This window comes from Hippocampus comes, unplaced genomic scaffold (assembly GCF_001891065.2).
Source record: "Hippocampus comes isolate QL1 unplaced genomic scaffold, H_comes_QL1_v1.1 scaffold314, whole genome shotgun sequence".
Classification (NCBI taxonomy): domain Eukaryota; kingdom Metazoa; phylum Chordata; class Actinopteri; order Syngnathiformes; family Syngnathidae; genus Hippocampus; species Hippocampus comes.
The window spans coordinates 480,635-491,112 of NW_017805152.1; the positions used below are offsets into that span (position 1 = coordinate 480,635).

Sequence of the window (10,478 nt, forward strand, 5' to 3'; positions counted from 1 at the left end):
TCACACCTGTCGGGCGGTGCCTCGGGAAGAGGCGTCACCCACGCGCTCGATCGCCGGCCGGCCCGGGCTGAGTCCTCCGCATCATGAGATGACTCTCCAGGCAATGGGAAGCTCCTAATGTAACATGGCAGTTCTTTACGATTACATCCGAGTGTTAGGAGTGTTTTTTAGCCAGCCGGGAGGTATACTGTCCCGCTGTTGTTATTCAAACGACAACTCTCCCCGCAGCCAGGAGGATACCGGAGTTCACTAAAGTGGTCTCGTCGACTTGTTGGAAGCTTACGTTTTGTTTTTGATCTTTCCGAATATCTTGAGTTTCATTATGGCTCTGTCTCAAATTCAGTGCCTGGACGATAACCACGTGAACCCGCGGACAAACGAGTCTAAGCCGGACTTCTTGTACAGCGAGGACCAGAGGCTCGCCCTGGAGGTTTTGCTCCGCGAAGGTCGCGAAGCGTTCCTCAAGTTCGTGGAGGAACGCCAAATGCGGAGCTTCCTTTCGGACCTGGAGCAGGAAACTCTCACGAAGACGGTGGAACCGTATGACCCCGGTTCGGAGCTCTTCCCGGAGGATGCCGATGAAAACGAGCCCCCGCTGTCGGTGCACTACTGGCCGGAGTTGTCGGACATGTCCATCCCCCAGATGGACTTGGGCTGGCCGCACACTGATGCTTACCGCGGGGTGACGCGCACCACCGTGTACACGCAACCGCCGCTGGAAGGGCAGACCCACATCAAGGAGATTGTCCGAAGGATGATCGCTCACGCGCAAAAGGTGCGATGACCCGTCATCTTGTACAGCGCAATTTGCATGCACTTAACATGACCGTTTTCTTAGCAAACTGCACGGCGCGTTTGTTTAACTTTACTTTTTAAAATGGAAATTTCATGGTAACAATATACAGAACCATGCAGTGTGGTGTTGCAACACGGTGAAGCTGGTAGGAGCCGTCCTAAAGTAGATTTTAAAGTATGTTTCTGACGACTTTTTATTTACTCCCAACAACAAAGCAAGTTTGAAATTTCTGTCTTACTTGTAACAAACTTTTTTTTAAAGTTTTTTTTAAAGTAGAGTTGAATCAGTACTTCTCATACTTTTACACAAGTATCTGTATTTTTACTTTGTGTACAGCGTATAATAACTTTTGCCACCTCTGTCTATAACACCACCTTCTTTAATTAATAATGCCCCATTAAACATGTGCGGTATAATTTATTGGACATGCTCTAAAAGGAATCTATCTTGAAAGTTTGATGGCTGTGTGTGAAAAACCAACCACTGTATAAGAGCACTGCCAGGGAACTTGATGTGAGCTACCTCAGCCATTCTTTGTCAGACAACCTCTAAATTGCAGCTGGGAGAGGGTTGCAAAAAAACGAACAGGTATGACCGCTAACCGCAGCCGCTGTCGGATCTTGGATGTAACAGAAGGCCAAAACTATGCCTGAAATGGTAAAGCACTTCTCCTGCCATTTCAGCCCATACATTCTTGAAAATCCTTCCTCGCACAAAGAAAAAAACATTCATGACTTGAAATTGGCCACCGACAAGAATTTGTTCAAAGCAGTCTGACCTTGAACGTGATGAGCACCGGCTCCACATCATCCACGGTTACAGCAAACAAGTGAACCAGCCCAAACTTCATCACAGGGGTTACAAATAACCAAACTCCACAGGGCGGCGACAGGAACGGGCATGGGTTCGATTCGACTATGGTGTATTTACTAACTTTCATTTGCAATACAAAACATGAAGCAGTCATTTTGTCGACTGCTGTCAGTTTGAGATCAGAGTCCAGACTCGAGTAACTCAGTGAGACAGTGTAAAGTGCAACATGTTTCATCAGTGATATCTACAGCAGTTACCCTCGGTTCCGCATTCCTTATTGCTGCCGACTCTTTACGCAAGTGAAAAACGATCGGGGGAAAAAATGGTTTGAAAAGATGCGTTTTATCGTATTTTAAACATCACGACATGCTCACGTGTTCAAAGTGCCTTTTGGATTCAGAACAGCTGATGACGATGGCTTGTCCCAAAATTTACGAATGATCACCAAATATGGCCACAAAATGTCACTCATAACTTGGCACTGATTTCTTTCTTCTGTTTACCGAGTATGTTTTGTGTAGGAACATGGCATGGTACGCGTCTCAAATATGAATACGTGTGCAGTTATACCCGACGTTTATGAGCCAAGCCTATCAAATAAAAATTATTGATAATAAAGGGCAAGTCAGACCTCAGACGCACGCAAAATATTGGACTCTCCGGGCGGTCCTCGGTTTACGACTGAGACCCATTCTTAAGGCATAACCCATTTTTGCGCTGTAGCCTCTCACGCAATACAGAATTACACAAAATCTCACATGAAATTCATTTTCATATGGCAAACACTTCCAGGCCTTACATTTAAAACAGAGCATGCCTTATTGTGCATATATGTGCCTTATTGTAAATATTCATATATCAGCCAGAAAACGAGTTCGTTGCACGCCGTTGGTAAACTAAAAATATTGTGTATCCGTACCATAAAACGAGTTCTACTTCTTCACAAGCCACCTCTAATGGGTCCGCCACCAACGTTTGCCTCCTGCCACACTAGTTGAGAATCACCCAGGAATTTCCTTACACTTAATGTGCCTTCATGCGGTGTATTTGTAATATTTGCATGAGCGCGCATTAGGGAAGAGTGTGACTAACAGTTGTGACATGCTATAACGTAGCACGCCTGCAACACCCTTAAGGCGTTTTCAGAAGTGATGGCAAATACAGATGATGTCGACGGCAAGCTATGAGTGCGCGGACAAAACCCCTTCACTGCTGTTTTCACTAGCTTGAGTTAAAGCCAAACCTGCGGAACCACTGGAATCCCATTCGTTTCAAACATTGTGCAAACATAGGCGTAGCGAATGCCGACTTCCTGCATTTTGAACGTCCCCATAAGTGATCAATGATGCTAATCTACTTTGAGCGCGTGTGTTTCTTCAGGTGATTGCTGTCGTAATGGATGTCTTCACCGATGTGGACATCTTCAGAGATTTGCTCGATGCCGGTTTTCGGAGGAAGGTTGCTATCTACATCCTGTTGGAGAGCACGTCATTACCTCATTTCCTGTCAATGTGTCAGCGGGCTAGCATGCACGCAGGACATCTCAAGGTATGTATCATTTGAAGGAGAAGGAAAGTACAAACGCAGAAAACCTGATGGCCACAATATTGAAGCTGTAAAAGCATTTAAGTGACAGCGTAAAGAGCCTTATAGTGCAGAAAACCCATTATTATAAACCATTGTGATATTAATATTAAAACAATAAACTCTATAAACGCTCGTAACCGATGACGAGTGAGCAAGGTGTCATAAAAGTTGCGTCGCAAATGCGCCTCAGGCCACGCTTCTTCCAGCATTTATTGTCGCACAAATGTTAAAGGAAGTGAGTGATTCCAGTATTCTGCGTCATCCACAGACGATCAACTCGTGATCCTCCCGTCATTGGTCGCGCAAAACGTCGGTCAAATTAAAAACATGATTATTGATCCCTTGAAAAAGTATTAAAGCGGGACAGTTTCATGACTTTGGAAAACGCCTGCGGACGCCCGGATAGGGTGGAAAAAAGTGCGGGCATGTTTGGTCACTCTTATTTATGACATTATCTGTCATAATAATCAGCCCTCGGGGAAAACGAACTATTACGTTCGCTGGATTGCGAACTGATGAGCTCGTTAGCAAAAGAGAACCGGCAACGCGCTCGTCCAATCCCTCGCCGCCACGCGAGGTGTTGTCTCGCTGTGTGGGTCCACGGAACAGACACTTCAGGGAACGTTAACTGTTCATTCAACGCAGCGGCGGCACATGTCACTCAACGTGTGGATCGCAATTTGAGCACATACTGTAACGACACATGTAGTTCATTGGCAGATGAAGATTGAGCAGGGTGTGTTTTCAGAACGTTCAGCGGACACACCGGCAGTATCTGAAAGCTGGGAGGGGCAGATTATGAAGCCTCCTCTTTTTTTATACTGTACTTGTGAATTTTTTGGGTTTTATTCTTTCAAACTTGGCAAGCTTGCTCACAACGCTCTTCTTTGTCCTGTGTCATTTAATTTTTAATTTACAGGGACTTCAATATGGCAAAAGCTTTGGTTACTGTCCTTGTTTGACTAACATAGAGCACATGACCAATAATTCACATCTAAATATACGTGTGTGTGTGTTTATACTGTATATTATAGCACCTTCGGGTACGCTGCACAGAGGGAACGGAGTTCTACACTCGTTCCTGCACCAAGGTGAAAGGTCGACTGGGACACAGATTCATGTTCATCGATGGAGACAAAGCCGTGTCCGGGTCTTTTAGGTCAGTGCTTCAGGAGTGACACGGCAACAATGAAAGTGGTCTTTCAATGCAATTTACTCAACATTGACGCCAAGTTAAACCTTTTCCATCTCGGCAGGTGTGGTATTTGGTCGCGTTGTAAACAACCATTCATCTCATTGTCAGCACGTCACTGTGTCATAGTTTTAGTTTTTGTAGTCAGCCGTCATCCGATTTTTTTGTGATGTAAATTTTGGTGTTTTCTGAATAATCCGCAGTTTCACCTGGATGTCCTCACGACTGGATAAAAATCTTGTCACCGTGGTTACCGGGCAGGCAGTGGAGGCCTTTGATCATCTCTTTCGCCACCTTTACATGAGCTCGACATTTGTTGATCTGCAACAAGTCACCATGGAACCCGAGCCTGAGCGCGACCCCCTTCCGCAGCTCGCCCCCGTAGTCCTTCCTTCTGCGACTATAACAAGGAAACTGTACAACCCCAAGTACGCCTTACTTATTGGAGAGAGTGCTAACTCTACCTCTGCTGAACAAGACACCCCCAAAGACTCCCAGACACCGGAGGTCCCAGATAGTAAGAAGAGAAAGCGAGGAAGAGGAAGTAAAGAACCTGTGCCAGAAGAGGACTGCACCCATCCTGGACTGATCAATCTAGAGAAAGCAAACTTGATCCCTTACTTGCCCACCTGGCCGGAACCCGACCCTCCCAGTGATGTCATTGGTTTCATAAACATCATGGATACGAGCAAGCCGACTCAAGTGCATCTGCAACGCTCCGAGAGGTTTGAAACCAGTCAAGCCATTCGGTTCACAAACCCTCTGACCGCGCCGAAAGAACCCCCGCCAGAGGTTGCAAAGCCGAAAGAGATTAGTTCTGCGATTGAGGACAAGACAAATCCTTCACCATCACAAGATCGGATCAAGCCTCCAGAGTCTATCTATGACAGGTTGCAGCGAGTGGACTCCCCCAATACAAAAGCTGAGAAAGTTGAGCAACACTCGGTCACCTCTAGATTTGAGCAGACTATTCACACAGTCTCACCAATGGGTCAAAATGAAGGTCAGATCACAAAACGCATGTCGCCCTTGTCCGGCAACATAGAGCACATGAGTCGAAGCGGCACCGGTAATCTCGAGCACGCCTCGGAACAAAAGCCCAGAATAGCACCACAAACGGAGACGAGTTCATCTCCTGCTAAACAAGTCTCTAACCTGCCAAGTACCGGTGACTCAAACCTGGGAACAGAATGCACCGAAACGAAAACAACACCGCATCTCACGCGAGCTAATCATACACAGCCATGTAGCACCTCTAAAAGTTCCCCGGATAGTCACACTCTTGACACCTCCCACCTTTCCTCTTCCTCACCTTCAAGCCCAAATCATCCAACTCTGCAACCTCACACTGTCCATTCAGCCACCAAAGACAGGAGCATCACTAATGGCCTGGGCACGCCAAATATGAGCACTCATAAGAAGTTGAACAGCCCGACGGCAGATAGAGTCACCAGCCACAAGTCCACTGGGGAAAACACGCACGACACTATCAACAGAAAAACGGGAGTGCAGAAAGATGACAGAACGAGTGACGCCCTCCAGAAAAATCAACAGAATAAACAAAAGGAAAGCACTGCAGACAGTCAAAATAATAAATTAGTTGGACTACATGATGGAAAGGGAGGAACTCCGGGGGGCTCCGGGAACACAAAACAAATCCAGTCGGATGCCTCGGCAACTTCAGCACCGAATAGAGACGGCGTGAATACACAAGAAAACACTTCAGGTGACATCAAAACTGTGAGGCCAGTCGACTGTGACGGAAGTTCAAAACCACAGGACGACCTTGTCAAGACTGAAAGCAAGTCTACGTCGAGACAGCTCACTGATCCTAAATCTCCCCAAACCCCAAATGAAACCCAATCGGAAATGAAAACGTACCACATCAAAGAAAACAAACCACAAAGAATCACTTACGGTCAAAGTTCCCCATTGACTATGTGGGAGCGAATTCAAGCTGCTACGGTCGGGCTGCCGGTCGATGGCGTAGATGACACATCGGCGAAACCCGGTGAGAGTACCACAAATTCGCCAAAGAAGAACACCCGAAGAGTCTCACAAGACGGCCCGCAATCTCCAAAAGAAAAAACAGTCGCTCGCCAACCAGAGAAAGCTGTCCAATCAGCAGAGAGACAATTGCGGTCAACCGCGTCTGGCAGACGCACTTCTGACGACTTCCCTCCAAGTTTACCTCCACCCGCGCTCTCTCCGGACCTTCGAACGCCTACGTCAGACATAAGTGACGGCTATCGCTCAAGAGAAGACTCCAATCGCTCCACAACCTCGGAGGACCATGTCGAATCCTGCGGCTCGCCAAGCAAAGAGCAAGTCATTGAAAGAGTGACCCACTCCGGTCACAGTACAGCAGATCAGCAGAATCCCGAGGACGATCAAAGCAATAAATCTAATAAGGATGCCACTAGTCCTATATTCATAGACTACAGTGCGTACGTTGCTTTGTTTGACAACAAAAACAAGCACACCTCAAGCAAAGAAAGCCAGGGGCTTGAGAGGAAAGTGAAAATGAGGGATAAGGAGGATGTGAAAAGTAAAGACGGTGGAATCCGAAAGACATTCAATCGAGATTCCAAAGGGAAAGAGGGGCGAAACGGGAACGAGGAATCAAAACCCAAACCGTTTGAGAAAGAAAAGGAGACCTCGAATCAAGCTCTCCTGAGAAAGTCACGAACTCAGAGGGCAACGGGTTCCGGTAACGCGGAGAACAGAGATGGCTCAGCCAGAGAGGTTGCTGGTCAGAAGGTATGAACGTACAACGAGAGTATCTGCAGTTCTACAACGCTAGAAAAACACAACCATAGCTATACATAGATTAGTCAATGAATATGACTGTGTCAATTCAAACAACAACAACATTCTTATCTTTAGTAAAGGCATTGCTTAAAGGGTCTTTATCATGCTATTTGAAGCCTTCCGCAGTTAACTAAAGCCGTATATTTGATTATATTTTATCTTTAGCACAATGCTGAGCTAAATTCTTCAGAATTATGATTTATTTCGGTTGCTATTTTTCGAACCCGGAAGTCAGGCGCCTGGCTCACGAAAACCCCGCCTCTCTCCGTGTGGCTGCCACGCCCCTTTCACGACCTTGTCCTCAAGCTGCCCGCTGCCACGGACGTATATATGAATTCGTATATGCGTCCGTGGCTGATGCTGCGCGCACCGCCCACGAAAATCGGAATAAATTTGGTCGAGGAGGCCGCTCATAGTGCCTATTTCTCAGATAAGCTCTTTGGGCATCCCACAGAGGTCCAGCCGGCGGGGCCGGCGCCTCGGCCAGAGAGGCCGCTCGGAGCGCGCCTTCGTCGGACTCGCACGTGCGGGCGAGTGCACAGAAGTGGACTCAGAAAAAATTGGGAGCACCGGAGCTACAAGAGGCAAGGTAGCTGATCATAGGGCCTCTTCCCCGGATATGCTTGTCGGGCATTCCACTGGCTGCTGGAGAAAGTGGGCGTGTGTTTAGTCTGCAGGGGTGGCATGTGGGATCGCTCCCTCAATTTTATACGGATAAAATTCATGATTACGTATAAAATTGAGGACCCGGTCGTTTTCTTGGAGTGGGCGGAGCTAGTGCTTAAATAGTAGGAATGAACAGGAATGCTCAGAGTTGGGTGAATGAAGGAAAAATACCACTGTAGTGGTCTGTTTGGTGAGGAATTTGTATTTGAATATGGCTTGAAGCTAAAAAATAAATAAATGTTGATTTGGCATGATACAGGCCCTTTAATACTTGTGTTGGAATCCATTTGATCAGGGGTGCACAAATAGGAGCTAAAACGGTCTAGTTCAGGAATATTTCTACCGGTTGAGATCCATCACAACATAATGTACGGTATGTTTTGCAATTTAGTCCATTCCAAGAATTTGTCAAAATGACCCGATAACAATACTGTAGGTCTTGTTCTGCATTATTGTTTATTTTTTTCTCTTTTTCTTTGGGATGGGAGGTGGGTGTTTTGCACCCTAGCAGATATTTCTTTACCGTCAATAACATAGAAGCAAATTCTATTCAGTTTGCAGAGAATTACCTCCCGCACATACTATTGCCTGTGCAACTAAATTGAATTATGCAACGTCATCATTACTCATAACTGAATGACACGAGTGTGTAAACGTAATGTTGAAAGAACCACGCAAATACACTCTGATACAATAATCATGAATGGTTTAAAGACCGATCGTGCCACATTTGTTGGCAACCCACCTCAATTATTAATATTTATTAATAATGCCCTCCAAGACAGTGCTTACTTTGCTCCACATATTTGTTTATATTCCCGAAGCAAATTCCGACTGCCAAGTATTATCAAAGACAACATTTACAATGTATACATAGACGCAGTACGTCGGCGCCGCAGCCATTTTGAATGTGGCAAAGTGAAGCTATTTGCAAGGACGCCTCATTCAGTTTTATTTCTTTTTAAACGCTTAGCTTAAGTTTTAAACTGCTGCTCTCAGCGCCGGACTAAAGCAGAGTCATCTGCCCTCGTTATTTACAAATGAGTTCATATTTTACACCCCAAAAAAATTTTAAATTGCAGATTCACTTTGAATGTCGGACTTTTACACACACACATTCACTTATTTGTCATTTATAAGCCTGCATACTTATTGGTGGGCAGACTGGGCCCCTCTGCAAGTAACTGGATTCGATCTCAGCAGACTTTGGACAAGGACCAAGGTACACCCGAGACAGCTAGATAGGCATCTCGAGAAAACATTCATCTTCACATTCACACCTCTGTGCAATTACAGTCTTTAATTACCCAAGCGTGTTTTGGCAGGGAACCGGAGTCCCACGATCCTAACTTGTGCTTTCGACACATCGGCAATGTTTTAATTTCACTTTCACAGGAGAAACTCACAATGGACAATTTTTTTTTTTTTTTAATCAGGTTTTGCTCCACCATTGTTTGACCACAAGGGAGGGTTAACTGACAGTTTCGTAACTAGATGAACTGCCAGATGTTCTGTCTGTCACTTGGCATGCTTTTCCCTCACACTGTCTGACTGGTTATGCCAGACAGTTCAGCAACAAGACGACACGCCTAAGAGACACTTTCAATTGCTCCAGCACCAGTCAGTGACAATACTGAACACAATATTCTCAAGATTTTTTTTTTCCTTTCCAGACCGGTTTGAACCTCTTATCATGTATTACTATCGGTATTTAAATGGCTCTGTTGCGAAGCAAGCTGTGAATGAGTGGCTTAGGTCCGTGGTCTCCTGCCTCCGATCCGCGGACCAGCGCAGATAGATTGGGGGTCGAGGCGGGGGCGGGACTTTTATTTCCTTGTTTTTGTAATGCAACCCCCTTGTTGTCGATGAATGGTTACTGGTCTTTGTGAAAAATCTATACAACTTTTAATTGGTCTCTGTTGGAAAAAAAAAGTGGGGGGGGGGGCACATGCTTAGGTTTGTTTTTCATAATAGAAGTCCATCCAGATATTGTTGCGGGAATAGGGGTGGCCCCGGGGATTTTGGGGCTCTGTAACAAACAAACAAACAAAAAAAATCTCACTTTGGTCCTCTTCATGTTTATGCTATTTTCAAGGGCCCCTGATGTTCGTTGGCCACTTTTCCCTTCTTATGGTGCCCCTGTTCAGGAGAATTACAATGCAACGGAAACAGGTCGTTACAAACAGAATTAGAAATTGTTTGATGCTTCACAAGTGGAACGTCTTTTTGTGTTTTGCTTGAAAGTTCAAATGACGTGCCAGCGGCCACGACATCCAAACCAGTGGGTTGCTTGGTTTTGAGATTTTATTCTGGTAGGATAATAAACACCAACATGCTCACCGACCAGTTGTAACATTCGTAACTGTGACTGTATAGTTTATTTTTAACTAGAATTTCACAGAATCAACCGATATTTTGTCACATTTTTTTTTTAATATGTACTTTTTTTTTTTTTAATATTCTAGTCGTAGTCACAATGTAACGATATTCAAAGATCTAACATCATTACAGGTATTGTATGTGCAGGGACATTGTACTGTATGTTAGAGTGACTATATGGTTCCATTTTCCAGATGACACTCATTGTGCACTTTACATTTAAAGTATGTTGAA

At 45.3% G+C, this 10,478-nt stretch overlaps 1 protein-coding gene across 1 annotated transcript; it reads left to right on the top strand.

The window, feature by feature from the left end:
• Window positions 1-67: 67 nt before the first annotated feature.
• On the top strand, window positions 68-8,095 carry fam83ga (family with sequence similarity 83 member Ga). Its single transcript, XM_019868377.1, has 5 exons — window positions 68-775; window positions 2,990-3,157; window positions 4,231-4,355; window positions 4,592-7,148; window positions 7,654-8,095. Exons 1-5 carry the CDS (start codon window positions 323-325, stop codon window positions 7,867-7,869), a joined length of 3,519 nt encoding a protein of 1,172 aa, XP_019723936.1. The 5' UTR covers window positions 68-322; the 3' UTR covers window positions 7,870-8,095.
• The last annotated feature ends 2,383 nt before the right edge of the window (window positions 8,096-10,478 follow it).

Bases quoted from the DNA above. Each gene is read 5' to 3' on its own strand.
- fam83ga (XM_019868377.1), top strand. From the start codon at position 323: ATGGCTCTGTCTCAAATTCAGTGCCTGGACGATAACCACGTGAACCCG. The intron at 3,158-4,230 runs GTATGTATCATT...TGTATATTATAG, and splicing joins TGCACGCAGGACATCTCAAG to CACCTTCGGGTACGCTGCAC. The intron at 4,356-4,591 runs GTCAGTGCTTCA...AATAATCCGCAG, and splicing joins GCCGTGTCCGGGTCTTTTAG to TTTCACCTGGATGTCCTCAC.